General features: G+C 42.5%; 1 protein-coding gene across 1 annotated transcript in view; it reads right to left on the reverse strand.

Annotated features, from left to right (window-relative positions):
• DYNC1H1 (dynein cytoplasmic 1 heavy chain 1) overlaps window positions 1–16,826 on the reverse strand; it is a 57,016-nt gene that overhangs the window by 29,206 nt on the left and 10,984 nt on the right. The window contains exons 8-31 of the mRNA XM_079947632.1: window positions 15,636–16,712; window positions 14,883–15,062; window positions 13,612–13,761; window positions 12,581–12,727; window positions 12,310–12,450; window positions 11,898–12,074; window positions 11,449–11,559; window positions 10,979–11,098; window positions 10,318–10,557; window positions 9,640–9,795; window positions 9,364–9,477; window positions 8,322–8,432; window positions 8,018–8,227; window positions 7,133–7,279; window positions 6,384–6,550; window positions 6,061–6,234; window positions 4,603–4,768; window positions 3,516–3,704; window positions 3,217–3,411; window positions 2,806–3,088; window positions 2,303–2,403; window positions 1,657–1,816; window positions 664–907; window positions 238–421 (exon numbers count right to left, since the gene is read on the reverse strand). Coding sequence (XP_079803758.1) covers window positions 238–421; window positions 664–907; window positions 1,657–1,816; window positions 2,303–2,403; window positions 2,806–3,088; window positions 3,217–3,411; window positions 3,516–3,704; window positions 4,603–4,768; window positions 6,061–6,234; window positions 6,384–6,550; window positions 7,133–7,279; window positions 8,018–8,227; window positions 8,322–8,432; window positions 9,364–9,477; window positions 9,640–9,795; window positions 10,318–10,557; window positions 10,979–11,098; window positions 11,449–11,559; window positions 11,898–12,074; window positions 12,310–12,450; window positions 12,581–12,727; window positions 13,612–13,761; window positions 14,883–15,062; window positions 15,636–16,712 — 4,944 coding nt within the window. The remainder of the gene's footprint in view (window positions 1–237; window positions 422–663; window positions 908–1,656; window positions 1,817–2,302; window positions 2,404–2,805; window positions 3,089–3,216; window positions 3,412–3,515; window positions 3,705–4,602; window positions 4,769–6,060; window positions 6,235–6,383; window positions 6,551–7,132; window positions 7,280–8,017; window positions 8,228–8,321; window positions 8,433–9,363; window positions 9,478–9,639; window positions 9,796–10,317; window positions 10,558–10,978; window positions 11,099–11,448; window positions 11,560–11,897; window positions 12,075–12,309; window positions 12,451–12,580; window positions 12,728–13,611; window positions 13,762–14,882; window positions 15,063–15,635; window positions 16,713–16,826) is intronic.

The following is a 16,826-nucleotide window of genomic DNA, read 5'->3' on the forward strand; positions in this document are numbered from 1 at the left end:
TGAAGCCCTCATGATGAACAGCAGCACTTCTGACACCAATTCAGATGCCTTCTATCAAAGCCTACTGGTAGCTAGATAAAGCAACATCTGCAGCAGCAAGAGGCATGATAGACTTGAATACAGGGTGCAAGAAAACAATTTAACACTACACTCCTTTTGTGCATCCATAGTCTCAAAGCATCTGCGTATGTAACTGTACTTTACATTAGTTTCGTCACATGCAAACCCAGGCTATACCTCTTGTTCTGGCAAGTTCTCAGCAATTTCTCCTTCATCAACCACTTCACCACGCTCCTCCTTCTCCCGTTTTATTCTCTGAATCCTCTCTCTCTTCACGTTGCCAGCACTGATCAGGACGCTCTTCAGAGCTCTCAAGCCAAAGTCATAATGGCTTTGAGAGGAGAGCTGCTCATCACATAACCTAAGGAGCCAAAGACACCAACCGATTAATGCTGAAGTTGGCTTGGAGTTGGATGCTCTTGCAAGTTATACTACAGTTGCATGAGATATGATCTAAGCACAGTCAGATGCATCAGAATAATTGACGATTAAGTTTCAGAAATGTAACAGTGCCAGCAGCAGGTTGGGCCAGTTAATGCTGAATTCACACAGCTCTAAGAACAAATCATGCTACGTGCTTCTACTACCAGCAGTGTTTCTTACTTGAAGAATGGGACAATCTTGTTGGCAAGCACTTCTGCTGTCCGAAATCCCTGGGAATACAGCATGACTTGGGCAATCAGCTGACGGTCAGGTTTTGTCATGGCCAAGCTCCGGAACAGTTTCTTCAAGTTGTCTGGGAGATTTGATCTACCGGCATAGCCAGGGTTCATTGTGATGAAAATTGCCATGTCTGCGCTCACTTTCACTTGTTTGTTCAGCAACTCACAGGTAATGGTGGTGGAAGCTGGAAGCAAGCATTGGTCGTTCAGTTTGCTGTTCTTAACCAAATCAACTTGCGTATGCACGCACACATGAAAGGAAGTCAGCAAGGCTAGCAATTAGACTTCCAAAGCCCAAAGAGGTAAAGAATTCTCAGAGAAGTGACACAGAAACATAAACCACCCTAGTCTTTAGGGAAAGACAGGGAAGCATGAATTACTCAGGCTTCTGTTCTTTGGGGATTCCATACCTTCTCACAATAAAAGCCACTTATATTGAAATACTAGGGGCTGATGACTCTTGCTTGCTTAGGTCTCCAAGCTCCCTTCTCTCCAAAGTCCCCTCCTTTCCCCCTACTCTTTGTCCAAGCACCTGCTCCCCATAGCCCATCCCCTTACTCATCAAACCTTTGCAACTCACCTGCACCACCCCTCTCACTCAACCCACCACCCCACCTCTCTCAGCTGACCTGCCCCACTTCCCTAAGCCCAGCTCACTGCCACTACCCCTATTGCTTTGCTCACCCCTCTGCCCCATCCCCACTCACTTGCCTGCCTGACTCTAGTGCTTGTCTAACCCTGAGCATGTGAAGGCTGTTGCCATTGTGACAATGGACTAGCAAAAATATAGCACAGCAATAGAACCCATGTTTGTAATGTCCAGTTTTAAGAGAGATGTTAATTGGTCGGGGGGGGGGCAGTTTGTTTCAGGAGTTGTATCCTGTTAGATACCACACATGAATAATTAACAGCAGGGCGTATGCATCAAACATACTTTTCTCCAAGTTTGGATTTGAGTGCTCTCGCAAGGCTTCTTGGATGCACTGGACCTGCTGGGAAACGGCAGAAAGCATTCGCTCCTCAAGTCTGTTGAATTCGTCAAAGCAGCCCCACGCGCCCACTTGGCAAAGACCCACAAAGATGCGTCCCATTGCCTGAAAAAAGGATGGGGAAGGTTAATGAACACTGAGAAGCTGTGGAGTATTATATGGCAGAATAGTAGACTAAGCAGTTGTAAAACGGGGCTGGATTTTCCCTTAAGTTTTAGAGAGGCAGAAATAGCTATTATTGGGCAGGGCATCCTATGGTACCAATCTTTTGTACAGACACAGAATCATAGAAGTGCTCCTTCTCTTGCTTCAGAATACGGGACTGCCCAATGAAACCAGCTATAGCTTCCCTGTACGCAGTGGCGTAGCGTGGGGGGTGCAGGGGGGGCCGGCCGCACCGGGCGCAACATCTGGGGGTTAGGGTTAGGGGGCGCAAATCCACGGGTTAGGGGGCACAAATTACTTGCCTTGCCCCGGGTGCTGACAACCCACGCTACGCCACTGCCTGTACGGGAGACACAAACACTTGAAACTTGCAGAATTTATGATCAGTATTCCAAGATAGCATAATGATAGTTGAAACCACCATACCTGGAAGTCAAATGTTTCATCGCAGTTGAACACGAGAACAAAGCGTCCAAGCTGGTGACCAAGAGCCTTAACGGATTCTGTTTTACCGGTTCCAGCAGGCCCTGTCCATTAAATAAAAGAGACATGTTTCATGTCACCTTAACCATCACTTCCAAATAATAGCCATGCCCAACAATTGTTACCACTTTATAGCCATACAATTTTCTTATAACCCTCAGTCTTTGGAGGATGCAATTCGAATTCGAGTTCGATACCAAACTAGAACCCTAAGGCATTGTACAAAGGACTCGCGGGGGATCTTCTATCCAGTAATTAAGTAGATGTGTTTAGTTTCAGCAAGACTGCTGTATTATAAGTATCAAAGCAAACCCCGAGATCCTTTTAGATAAGACTAAATTATCTGTGCAGCTATTAAAATTGCTTTGCTACCTGAACACACAATTTTTTGTTTCCAGCGTTAAGAAAGTTTTCGAGAAATGGGCATACAGAAAACAGTAACCTACCAAATGGAGAACCTCCCAGCCTGGCTTCCAAAGCTTGGGTCATTGTCAGGTAGCATCGATCAGTAAGAGGAGTCTGCACCAGTTTATCCTGAACGCCAAGGTATTCAAAGCCATAGTTGAACTTGGCATTGGCCATCTGGATGGACAGTTGCTGCAACACGTCTGTCTGTTTAGGGTCAAAGTAGAACCTCATCTGGCTCAGCCAATCGAAGGATTTGGAGTTGTCAATTCTGCTTTTAATCAGTGATCGCGTGACATCCCTTTGGTGGACCAGCTCAGTGATCTTTTGAAAAAAGAAAAGGTGAAATTCAGAATGCAAAGTATAAAAACAACTATTTCATGAAACATCATCATGTTTAAAAGCAATTGGAGATGGGACATCTAGAGAGCACAACGAAGGCTGCGGCTTACCAGGTGTTCCAACTTCCTTCTGCGGAGAGGTGGCTGCTCCATCAGCACAGAGTCTGCAAGCACATTCAGGGTGACCTCAACATTGGTCAGCACAGACTGCAGAGGGCTGCTGTCACCACCACCGCCCATGCCACTCAAAGCAGACTCCACGTTTTCTGACCAGGCAATCTGGGCTGACAGGACAACAAGCTGGGCCTAGAGCATTAAAACAAAAATAGGCATTGGCTTTTGCCAGATGTTTCCCTTTCCTTCCCCAAAAAGCACAATGCATTTTACTGAAGGCTGAAGAGAACCTATACCTGGTATTTGTCAATCCAGGAGATGTAGGTAGCTGGATCAATAGAGGTTGCTTTGCCAAAGATTTCGACTTCCGTGACAGACTCGGCAAGCAGCTTGGCAAGTGTGACTCTCATTTCTTTCTCAACAAGTGTGAGCCACTCGTTGATCTTGGGATGCTCCGTGATTGAAACGGGAGTTTTGAACAACACCTGAAGGGGAAAAAAATCAAGTTTAAGTGTGTTTTTCTTTTCATAAAAGCTAGGATGAGGAATCTTTCTAGCTGGTGGGCCAGATGAAGAGGAAGAAGAAGAGTTTGGATTTGATATCTCGCCTTTCACTCCCTTTAAGTAGTCTCAAAGTGGCTAACATTCTCCTTTCCCTTCCTCCCCCACAACAAACACTCTGTGAGGTGAGTAAGGCTGAGGGACTTCAAAGAAGTTAGACTGACCCAAGGTCACCCAGCAGCTGCAAGTGGAGGAGGGGAGACGCGAACCCGGTTTCCCAGATTACGAGACTACCACTCTTAACCACTACACCACACTGGCTCTCAAGCCAGACGTAACAGTCTGCACATTTGTCAAATTCATCGCAGGGAGAGAGAAGATCTGCCACATGTGAGGACTTCACAGCGACGTGCAGAGCTTGCAAATAGCCCTGTGTGGTGCTTTGAAGCACCAGAGACTTAGAATTCAGCTGACAAGAAGTAACTTGTTTTAAACCTTCTTTCTGAAGGGATTGGTTGTGTGACCAAGCTTCCTACGGGACACTTGAACACACAGTTGATTCAAATGGTTTGGAGTTACCACCTATCAGCTGACATACAGTAACTCCAAACCTGCAGACCTTTGGAAAAAATAAGTACTTGTAAGAACAGAGCCTTTTGTTCTTTCCAAAGGAAGCCCCTTGAAGAGCATTTTCCAAGTGCCTGACAACCAGCTGATGCTTAGGCTCTTGGTAAGCCAATTGGTGGATCCTGCCAAGCCTTGCCTTTACATGCCCTTCACCTGTTGTCAGGTGTAGGGCAGGTGGGCGTAGCTTGCTCCTGATGGCCTGGTTGTTCGGAGGTTCCCCACCTGTTTTAAATAGTGAGGTATCCCTTCACTGTACCTCCTCTCCCTCACGTGAAGATATTCCCAGAACAATGGAGCTGTCCTCGTTAAGGATGATGCTCGACACTCCAGCAAACATCTTCTTGAAGTGCTTCTGCAGTTTAGCTACGTTCTTGCTGTTCCCTATGATTTCGAGCAAGTCTTCATCGCCAACAAAGTAGAACCTAAAAAAAAAAAAAAAAAAAGCTTGCCATTTTAATGGACAAAAAAGGGATACGCCGAAATGCAAAGTGACAAGCACCTAGTACCTTCAATAAACCCAGGATTTTTCTATGTGGACTGTCAAGTGAAGCAACAGAAGACTACATTTTGTCAGCTGACTGGAGCTGTTCCATTAGGCTGAAGTAGAGGGCGTGAAGGGAAACAGGGCAGCCATCAGCTGTGCTGAGAAGCCAGTTCTATCAGGCTTCTCCCTCCCACAACGCTTACCTGGGAGCTCCCACTCCATTGGGATGCAGCAGAGGAAGGGAGAAGGGGCCACTTCTCCAGCTCAGCTGAAACCAGCAACCTTTTGCTCCGCCAACCCCTTCAACTCTTTCCATTCCAGTTGATCAAACACCTTTGTTGACTAACAGAAGAGGACCAGGCCAATGGTCCATCTAGTCCAGCATTCTGCTCTCGGTGGCCACCCAGCTGTCTATGGGAAACTCTCAAGCAGAGCCTGAGCACAAGAGAATTCTTCCCTCCTTTGGTTTCCAGTGACTGGCATTCTGAAGCATTACTGCCCCTGACTGTGGAGAGCTAGTGCCTGGGTTTACTTTTTTCCTGCCTCCCTCCCAGTATTTTTTGGGTGTCACACATTTAGGTTGTAGGCTTAAGACCAAGGCCCCATCTTACTGCTGATGTTTGTAAGCCACTCTTCTTGGTTGAAGAGCCAGGTTGAAGTCATTCGAACATAAAATAATAAAGCTGACAGCATTGTTTATTGTATTTACATATTCACATTCGCCGTTAGTAGGTAGGTAATTAGTTTTGGTTTAAGACAACATGGGAAGCCCAGACCGCAAATTACTGAATCCAGTTACTATACAGTATTGTGTCAAGCCACAAAACTTCTCAATCCAAGGCTCCCAAATGAAATTTAATAAATAATACTACTAGGGGGGTATTGTTTTTGTTAGTTATTAAGGTATATATTTTTGTGTTTTTAAATCGTAAACTGCCCTGCGATCTTCAGATGAAGGGTGGTACAGAAATTTAATAAAGTATTATAATACACTGAAGGCATTTACGTAACTCTAGCTATATCTTAATGCAACGTTCACTCTCTTTTAAAAGCTTGTCCCCAATCCAAATATTTCCAAGCCAAAATCTGCGCAGGTGGTTTAATTTTTTTGGTCAAACACAAGATTAGAACATGGGGATGATAAGGTAACATAAAGCCTGGGGGGCAATGTATTAATGCCAGAGTTTGCTTATAGAACAAAACTAATGCAGTGAAATATCAATTCTTTACCGAGGGAAAGAAGCTCTCTCTCTCTCCAGATACTCTCCCAAAGCTTTCTGGATCTTCCCAAGCAAGTCTGCTAATCTTTCCAGTGATCTCTGTACACCCTGAATATTCAGAACATCCATGACCAGGGGAGATTTGGACACCTTTTTCATGAGGGCCAGAAACTCTGTACTGATGCTGTGAAGTCAAGAAGAGAGAGCATTGAAACAAAACAGAACCACCACCAGTCAATGTCTCAAAGGAGGGATACATGAAAGCCTCCTGGGTGAAATAAGAAGTTACAGAGATTCCTGCATTCACATTTATCTTCAAGAACAAAACATTACCTTTGGAATCTCTGTGTTTCAACAGGCAAGAGGTGCTTGATATCAGCGCTCCCAGTGAAGATACCTTCCAGGTAAACCCAGCGCCTCTGGACATCTATCCAGACATCAAAAAGTGCCATGATACGATTCAGTTTGTCTTCCCAGCTTAGGGCATCTTCTTCAAACACCTACAGATCAATAAATGGCTTTAATTTATGTAACTGAGTTACACATTTATTGTAAATAAAGCACAATGCAACTATATTTAAGCTGTGTTATCTATATTAAAGAAAATTTATAACATTTTCCTCAATAAGGGCTTAAAGTGTCTAACAATAAATGTAAAAATTGCATAATCAAAAAGTACACTAAGAATAAAAAAACAGAACAACAAACTGATCAGCAAAAGCTCAAAAAACACTTATGGCTCAAAAGCCTTCCTAAAATGGAAGGTTTTAAAACAACCCAGCATAAGGGCATTTAAGAAGGGCTGAGATGAGCCTCTCTTGGGAGAGGGTTCAAAAGCCTGGGCACGAGACACCGAAAACACCCTCTGCCCAGTGCCAACTAAATGCAATTCCAGGGAAATTAGGACCAAGATGATCTCAGAAAGCAGGCTGGATTGTAGGGGAGCTCATATAATTGTGTTCAGTGCTTGCTAGTTAGTCATAGCTATACAAAAGGGTGCAAACTGAAGCATATGCATTAACATTCCTGAATACACCAAGAGACAGAAATGAAAAGAGCAAAAGATACATTTTGGGTTCTACCTTGTAGTACGGCGATAGCTTCATTGCAGAAACACTGTTGATGTGCTCTTTGACTTTGTTGAAAAGGTCATCCCAACCACGAATCAAACGACATTTGTTCTGGTAGTTAACCAAATCCAGCTCATAGGTGTTCCAGACTTCTCGTATCTTTACAGAAAATAATGTAGAGTGATGTTTAGGATTAAAGGTAAAAAATCAGGCAGGCCAAGGCTGCTTTTCTTTAAAAATAGCCCAACAAATGATGAAGAGCCAGAGTACATCTATGTAACAAGTGATCATCAGGAAGTGGTTATAAGACCTTTGTCTTATAAATGTGGCCAGATGTTCAAATGGTTCCACTTTTGATTCTATCATTATTTCACTCTAGAGTAATTAGCTGTTTCTTTATCTAATAAAATGTATATACTGCTTGATAGAGACAAGAAGTTTACAAGAATATAAAACGTTAACACTATCGATCAAAAATATTCAATATGTAGGTGATTAAAATCAACAGCAACTTCTAAGAACAGAACTTTTTGAAATACACCCTGCAGCCTGACATAGGTTTAACCAACTGTCCTCTAAAAAACTGGACTTCCTTGGGAAGAACAGAATATTGCCAGTAAGTTGCTGCTTCCTCTTCAGGAAGAAAACTCCCCAGCACTCCTGAGTGCAGAAGGCTGTGTTCCTTGAAGGAAGCCTCTTAGCCTTTTCCAGCAAGCCTTCCTGTCACTTTCCCTTTACTCTCTCACTATGCAGGGTCACAAATAAGTAGCAACCATTGCATCAGGACTTGTCTTGCTTCAGTGACAATGGTTTTGTTTGAGTTAAGGGAACTTCGCTGGAAATATAGATTTAAAGTTTTTGAAGGAGCAAAAGTATTTATTAAAAGCCAATAGCTACCTGCTTCAAGAATTCTTCCAGTGCCATCTCTCCCTGTGCTACAAGTAGAACATCTTTCACAATCAGTTCATTCTTCTGCAAATCAACATCCCAGATCTGCCCCAGGGTTAGTTCGGAAACCACCCAATTCACGTGCAATCTCTTCATCAGTTGCTTCCAATGGCGATCTTTAAGAGCCTCCGACTTCAACTCTATCACCAACATGTTTATCTGAGGGGGTTGGAAATGAAGGAAAGGTGTAAACTTGTCTTGTTAGGCATCAGGCACAATGTTCTATCCAAAGGTCTTTCATAAGCAAGCTTACCTTCATGTAACCTTTCAGGAGCCTCTGCACATATTCGTAGGATGCATATTGCCGTAAGCGAGCAGGGAAATTTTTCAGCTGGTTGAGTAAGCCATCTAGACTTTGTCGAAGCTATAAAGAAGATGGGGAGTAACTTTTAACAAGTTAACAGACTGCGCAAATTGCTGAGTATTACCCGTTTATCATCTTTATTAACAGATGGCTCACCCAAGTAGTCCTGTTTGCCAGGAACACTGACCAAGTTATTATCTTGTTCTCCTTTCTGATATGGCAAGAGCCCATCTGCATGCCAACCCATAAGCTGTTCTTTATGCTCTTTATCAAGTCACCCAAAGACTCCCTAAAAAAGACAAGCCTCACAAACATTCTACGTGTTCTTCTAAAATGGTCCCAATGTGCTTCTTTTCTGCATCTTGCCTGCCCAAATTCCATACCAGTACCACCATGCCCCCCCCATTTTATTATTATTATTAATCAAATTTGTATACGCTTTCTCCATAGATGTCAGGGCAGTTCTCAACATAATTTCAGCTTTTCCTTTGCTGAGCGTCCCTCTGCAACTCCCCAAAGTCCTCCAAAGACTTCCAAATGTCGTAGCAGATGCCCCCACCCATCTTACAAACCTAAATCTCCCTGTCATCCAACATCCTTCACCATCCTTTTCTGCATCCCAAATTCTTCCCCCTTGATTACAAATGCCGACGAGCTGCACTGCTAATTTAAATAGAAAGGTAAAGAAGCCAATGTTGAAGCCTGCAGTGGTAGCCATTGGTAGGTTGGTCTCTCTGCCTTACTGACAGGTTAGCTTCCTACGCCCAAGTTAGTTCAGAGATGTGCAGAGATGGTCAGGATGCTATGGGACAGGATTGAGGTCCCTGGGACGTAGGTTTAATCAGTGCTATCAAATATGTGCCAAACCACGTCAACGCTGACTATACGGCAGAACATTTTTAGCTTCTGTTTTGCAGGGTTTGAAGAGGATAGATTTGCAATTTCTCTTGCTATGGTCCTCAAGTTCTTTACATATATACAGCTGAAGTACCTTGCGAGGCTGTACTGAAACCCAGGGTTGCTCCTTCATTTGATCAATCTGTTCCCAGACCTTGGAAAGCTCAGACCAGACTCCTTTAAGGTCTTGGAGCTCTTCTAAAGCAACCTACGAGACAAGAGATGGTTCGAAACATCAGTAATTGTAGAGGGGGGTGGAAAGCAGGATATGACAAATAATTCTAGTAGGTTTTGATCAGCGTAGCTGGAAAGGTCTTTCTACGGAATATAGCAGCTGAAATTTATACGCCCAGCTACTAGATTTTCATACCTGAACACGTTCTTCGCTACCACTGAGAAGTCCTGTATCTGTGAGTTCCAGAGCTTCCTTGGCCTTTGCACATTTCTCACGGTCATCCTTCAACCTCCCAAACTTTCCTTCGTAGATGGTAAGGGCTTGGAGAGCTTCCTCTGGGCGCAGGTTGCCCTGAAGAAAGAAGTGAAATACTATTATCAGACTAGGCATAGTGGAGTTCACTGTTATTTAAGGTGGAACTTTTGACTACATGTACCAAATTTCACTTTTATTGATGGTGTACGACTACTTTAAGCTATTTTGAAATCTAGCATATCCCAGTTTTGCAGAAGAGAGGTACAAGCACTCCGTTTTCAGACTTCCCATTAAGTTGGATGTCAAGGAATATAAAAGCACCAAATTCCAGTTCTCAAGGTCGTGTTGAGTCGGTTAGTCCCAAGTATCATTGGGGTTTGTTAGTGAATGAGACAGCTAGGCACAATTACAAACATTCATAACGGAAACATAATTTAGATCATTGGTCTTCAATTGGTGGGTCTCAGCCTGACTTAAGGCAGGATAATATTTGTATGGTGATCATGCTGTTAAGTGCTAAATGCACTACTAGATGCATGTTTTGGCTAAAGGAGATCATAGGTGTCAAAGGAATGATGACTCAAGGCTCAAAATGCCAGAGCACTGAAGACAACTTACAGTTACAGGCTTTGTTTTCTCCCAGTCTGTCAGTAAGTCAACTGTACGAGTCTCCACAGCTCGATCTTCCTGAACGATTTTCATCTGCAGGTTTGCTACTTGCTGCTGAATGGCAGAATCCTTTCGACGCATGATGTCATTGAAAGCACCCCATTCTCCTTCAATGTTATCAATGTACAACCAGGATGAAGGAAATTGGAACCTCTGCTTCTCAAGCAAACGCTGGCCATTACGGTAGAGCTATAGACACCAAAAAATAAGTTACGATTCTAACAAAAAGTGTCAAGTTCAGATGCTACCATTACACTGAAACTTGTCACCATGTAGGTTTTTTAAAAAAAATCTTTAAAGGTTATTTTATTTTGACGTATCCCCCGAACAGGAGATATGTACAGCAATGTTTTATTTGGTACAGGCTTTGATCACATATCTTCTTGTAATAAAGATTGCGGTGATGTGTGTGTGGATGGTCATGTATGCCTTGGAACACACGTAAATGGGGAGTTGCCTGTACAGCTGTCATTGGCTCTTATAGCTTTTAGGCACCAGCTGTCAACATACTTTCATGCAAGGCTGTGAACTGCCTGGAGATATTTGGATGAAGAGTGGTAAAGCTTTCCCCGTTGAAACTGATTGCAGAAACGTGTTGTAGAAAGCTTACCTCAACTTGTTTCTCAAATTGTTTGATTTTGCGTTTCAGTGACTGCACGTATGTGATGAACGTCACGGCATCAGATGTGCTGGCTGTGTCCACTGAGTGCTGCTCCAGCTCTTGCCGTGACTAAGAAACGGGAAAAAGGAAATTTTAAAAAATGTTCTCATAAAGGAAAGGGAGTAAGTTTTAGATGCCCTGTTCGAAAGACAAGTAAAGCCTCTATGGAGGTTCCAATCACACTCAATTAGTTTAATACAGGCTTAGTACAGGCACTCACAGTTCTTCAGACATCCCACTATTACGCATATGGTTTTCCCCCTCTAAGATTAACAAAGAAAGAAAGCGTTGACATAGAACAATCTCCTTCATCCCATATTGAGAGAAGAGAAGCAAATGTTGCTATCTATGGTTAGGGGCACCTTTGGCAAAAATTTCTGCTTTGGTATTTTCAGTGGGACAAATTTTGGCAAACTTACCTTGGAAATTTGAGAATGGAACTCTGTCATGTTTTGGCCCAGCATTTGACCAAATTTGCTGAGCACTTCCTTATGCCAGGAATCATACTTCAAGTTCACCTTCGATTGCACCTATACAATTAAAACAGTGGTAATTTTATTCTATGCCATCTATCTTATAATTTGCAAACTTGTGTTTCTTATACACTGTAGAAATAAATTAAAAAATTGTCCAGTAGCACCTTAGAGATCAACTAAGTTTATTTACTGATGTTACTCATCCCCCCACCCCTCCTACTTATGGTCTGTTCTGTGATACCATTTAATGAAAATTAATGCAGGAGATATCTACTACATTATTCCCGCATCGCAGGGGGTTGGACTAGATGATCCTTGGGCTTCCTTCCAACTCCACAATTCTATGATTCTATAATTCTACTATCAGATCTATTTTCCTTCAGGGTGTTTACCTTTCCATAGTCGATTATAACAGGCCCAAATTCCTTCCTGGTTTCAGCATTGTCAAAGGTTCCCCTGGCTTTTCTTATCTGAACCAAGAGTGCTTGCCACTTGTTTAAGTCTTCTCCAAGGCGGTTGTAGATATTCTCAGCTTGCATATCCCATAAACATTGATACTGGAGCCAAACCTACAGATCGAGTGTGCACACACAAAAGAAATACCTCAATTTTTCATTTTAAGGATTTGTAAGCTATTAGATATATCCAATTCTCGGGTTTATGAACTGGTAACTAAAACTGTAAACTCCGTACTTTAAACAAATGTTAAATAACTCATCATTCCATATTCTTGATCAAGACACTGTCACGTGGAATAATGTTACGTAATAACTCTGGAATAGGAAACATAACATGTTCTCTTACCTTCACGTACTGTTCAACTTCTGTTACAATCCCCATGACTGCAGAGTAAGACTCTTCAAGTGCCGAAGGGCCATCTGGCATCCGTGTCAGGGCATTACGGTAGAATTTTTCCTCTTCTGATAATTCATAGTGCACACCCACCTAACAAAACACAGAAGATGTACCACATTTTGATTTAAAAGCAATGAGAGCTTTGAAAACATTTTTTAAAAAAAGATTTAGGATAAATCAAGATTCTTGAGATTCAAAAGTAGTATTTCTTTATTCTTACCTGATATCTCTGACTTTGGATTCTAGGTAGCGACAGTATTACCATCTTCCAAGCAAACAGTTCTTGGAACAGTTTGTATCTACAGTCTTCGATGGGTGGATTCAGGTAGATTACCTGGTTGGTTATCCGCAGTTCATGAACAACATTCTGCAGGAATATAAAGCCATGTTCAGTTTTGGTTTACTGGAGGAAGTAATAACAAAATGCATTAAATTATCATTAGTCTGGTAGCATTACCCAAAATTTGACGGTGGTATTAAGTTGGAAAGTTATCTTTGTATCCGTGCATTATAGCACAAATATAAACTGCACTAGATGAAGTTATGTATTCTGTTCAGAGTTTCCAAAAAACCACCTCTCCTGTAAAGCCTTTAGCTTAACCCTTAATCTTCACCGTCAAGGCTAAGCACATATATGTAATCCTATATCCACTCCTCCATGATCTCTTAAACTGTCAAATTTTAGAATGAAAGCTCCCTGACACAGAGCTGTACCCTTTGTCTCTGAAATACTTTTTAAAAAGTGTTTTTATTTATTTCCAAGCATGGTGTCTTCAGCAGCACATATATTTGTCATTTGATTCAGTAACAGTTATTGCAAAGGTTGATGAATGCAATACATCCTGTAACAATAGAACAAATAACTACTCCCCACAAGACGCAGGGAATTGAACAGGATTAAAAAGAGGCGGCCATGGAAAAGAATGGCGGAGGCTGGCCAATGATTAGTATGAAAGAGCTCAATACATTCCGGTTCCCTGCAACTCCAAGCCTTTAAATAAATGCTCATAATATAAGCATTATTTCTGTGATCATAAGAGCTGGGAACTTCATTCAGCCAAATTATGGATTCTCTGGATGCCAAATTTTGTGCAAGATCATCAGATTTACCAGAACTGTGTAAACACAGGACGAGACTTAAGTTATACTGCATCATTTCAATACACATTTTTTCTAGTTTGAGATTTTGCATGCATTACTTCCAAATTGCAAGACTCCATGGATTCAATTCAAGGTGAAGACACCACGTACTTTGATCTTTGGCTCTCCACCTGGCTTATGGCTGACTTGTGGAGCATCTGTGTCCATATCAACTTCTGCTTTGTCATCCGCTTGACCAAGTAGTACTTGAGTCCATGCTCTCAGCCCAGCCTGCAGACGAACTCCCAGTATTCTCTCGATCTAGGAAGCAATTGCATTAACAAAACTGAAGTACTGCAAGAAACGCAGCAGACCTGAAGCTAGCACATGCTACTAAACATCCACGGAAAGCATCCTTTCTTATTAGCCCCTTTGAGACCTGAGGATATGGACTGGTACTGATGATATGGACTGAAAACATGTCCTCTAGACACTTGTGCTTCTTGGCTGAATTAGGTTAGCTGGAAGAGTGTGTGATTGACTATACAACTTGGGACCTTTGTACCTGCGAGTGACTCCTCCCACACAGCCCCACCTATGTACTGAGATCTGTGGTGGGTGGGAGAGGAGGCACTCCCTGTGGTACCTCAGCTGTCAGCAGTTCATTATGTGGTACTGCAAAGCAGGGCTTTCTCAGTGGCAGCACCCCAGTTATGGAACTCCCTCTCGTCTGAAATATAGGCAACTCCTAATTTATGTGGTGGGTTACGTCCCAAGGTACCATGCATTTAATTGAAATCGTGTATATTGGGAACAAGCCTGCAAACATCCTCTAAACATCTGGAAACCTTTTAAAAACCAAAAATGCGCCAAACTCCACAACTGCTGCCTCCAAAACTCCTTGCTTAAACTCCCAACTCTCCACAGGCCTGAAAGGTCAGTGCAAAGTCTCGTGGGATTACTAGATACCATTTTCATGATTTTAGGGCCGTTTCCCCCCCCCTTTTTTTGCCACTTCTGGGATTGCGGCAATGCGTGTGTGGATGGTCATGTATGCCTTGGAACACAAGTAAATGGGGAGTTGCCTGTACAGCTGTCATTGGCTCTTATACCTTTTAGGCACCAGCTGACAACATACTTTCATGAAAGGCTGTGAACTGCCTGGAGATATTTGGATGAAGAGTGGTATACAAATTTAATTAATGGCAACAATAATGCAGAAGAATGCTGGGCATTACTGCTGAGCCTATTGTTTTAGTATCACAAAGATTTGTAGCCTTGCAGTTGGACTCTGCATCCCGTGATGGGATATATCAGGAAACTGTTAACTTCCAGCAGGCTTTTAACTCAAAATCTCTCAAGTGTTCAAACCAGATAACTTTAAAATTAAACTTATTAAGAAATATAGCTATTTTGTCCCGGTAACCGCTTGCAAAGCTTACCTCCATATCCAGTTTATTAACCCAGATGGGTAAATTGGAATATGAATGAAGATTCAAATCATCCACAGCTTTTTGAACTCTGTTTAAAATTTCAGAGAAGGTTTTGTGATCATACATGCAAGTTTCCAAGGATCTGACTTCCAGGTCTATTTTCTCTTCAATGATAAGCAAGTCATCCACCTAAAAGGCAGAAATGAAAACAGTCTTTAGTGTTCAGTTTCAGTATGCAAAATGCTTGTTCTCTATAAAGCCACCCATTAACAAATGTCTAAGTTGCCTTTCCAACATGTAAGTCTAATATATCATTATTTCCAGTGGATTCAGAATTTAGACAAACAAGTGCATGCTTATTAGCAGTGGTAAGTTGTTATTTACTCTCAGGATCACTGCATTTGAATACAATGCAAATAAAAACTGCATTTTCAAGTATTGATTTCACTAACTAGACTGACATCCTGTCTGGTATGTAATACTGTACTAATAAGGTTTTGACAAAAAATACTATAACCTGTTATATAGAGTCAATGCTGCCTTACTTCTAGTTGACTGAAATCTTTTATAAAAAGGCTGTATCAAAATCCATTGTTGCATGAGGCTTTCCTGCCAGGCCAGCTTTAAGAGTGTTGGCATTATGGCTACTGAACAGCTGAATGGCAATTTCTCCAAGGTTTCTTTATTGAAGCAATACATTATTGATAAATCATGCACTGCAAAAAACCCAAATCCCAATAATAAACTTCAAAGAAAATTAACCTTTTCCTGGAAGTTGAAGACTGTCTCTGCCAGCCGTTGGACATATGGGTCCAGTTTGTACGATTCCCACACTAGAGCAATTCCTTCCCCAATCAAAGCCTGCACTTCCTTCTTTAGTCCAGCAACCAAGAGGGAAATGGTGTTCCGTTCTTCCACCTTTTCACAGGTCCGTTCGTATGTACGGACGCTTTCAATCAGAGAAATAGCAAAAGGATAGAGCTGATTTGCTTGGTGAGCTTTGTTGACTATTGCGAGAGGAACCCGGAACCCTAGCCACTTAAGGTTGCGGACTTCTTTTGACAGGGTGATTATTTCTGGGAGGAAGTTGACCTTCAGTTTGAGGACATTCCCTGTTCGGCCTCGGACACGAGTGCTTTCGATGGTGAAAATGCGGCCGGAGACACCAAGGTTACGCTGCTGAACCTTCCTGGCCCAATCATCAAATATTTCTTGGGTGTTGAGCTTCATGCGGAAGCTGTCTCCATCCTGCTTCAGTTTTTGGCCTTCTACGTGGTTCTCCCAACCCTTCCCAAGGACATCTTCAACACGCTTCATGTAGGCTGTCAGCTGCCTGTCAATCTGTTTCGCCCAGATTATAGACCCTGATACTGGAGGCAGGTCTCTAACATGACTCATTTTGCAAGCCTGACTCTGTGGATACTGCACTTTGAATTTGTCATGAAGCGACTCTATGTCATCTTTCACACGCTGAATCAGCTGTGTTTGGTATTCACGGATGGCACCTCTGATGTGGGGCCTGACAAACAGAGCATTGAACCTGGAAAAGATCCTGAACATTTCATTGGCATTCTTTGCTGTGCCCAGCTGGTCTCTTAGGCGAGCAGTAATGCGGGTCTCAACTCTATCGATTCTTTCATCGTAACGTTTCATTGCAGCTTCCCAGGCCTCTGTGCCTTCTTTGGAAACATCCAAGCCATCGACTTCTTTAACGTTCTCATAAGCAAGGTTTACTTCTTCAATCGCGTTGGCATCAGCAGCGTCAAACAGCACTTCTGCTACTTTCATATCCTGTGGCTCAGGTACCTCTCCCTGATTTTGCTGAGGTACTGCAGTCACCTAAAATGATAAAAAGATATCATTAAGCAACAGCAGTAGTAATCACACTACCAAGAACACACCGCAACATGGCCTCTTCCCCTAACAAAGGTTCAATACCCAGCAGCTATCCAA

Source organism: Podarcis cretensis, assembly GCF_951804945.1.
Source record: "Podarcis cretensis genome assembly, chromosome: 1".
Lineage (NCBI taxonomy): Eukaryota > Metazoa > Chordata > Lepidosauria > Squamata > Lacertidae > Podarcis > Podarcis cretensis.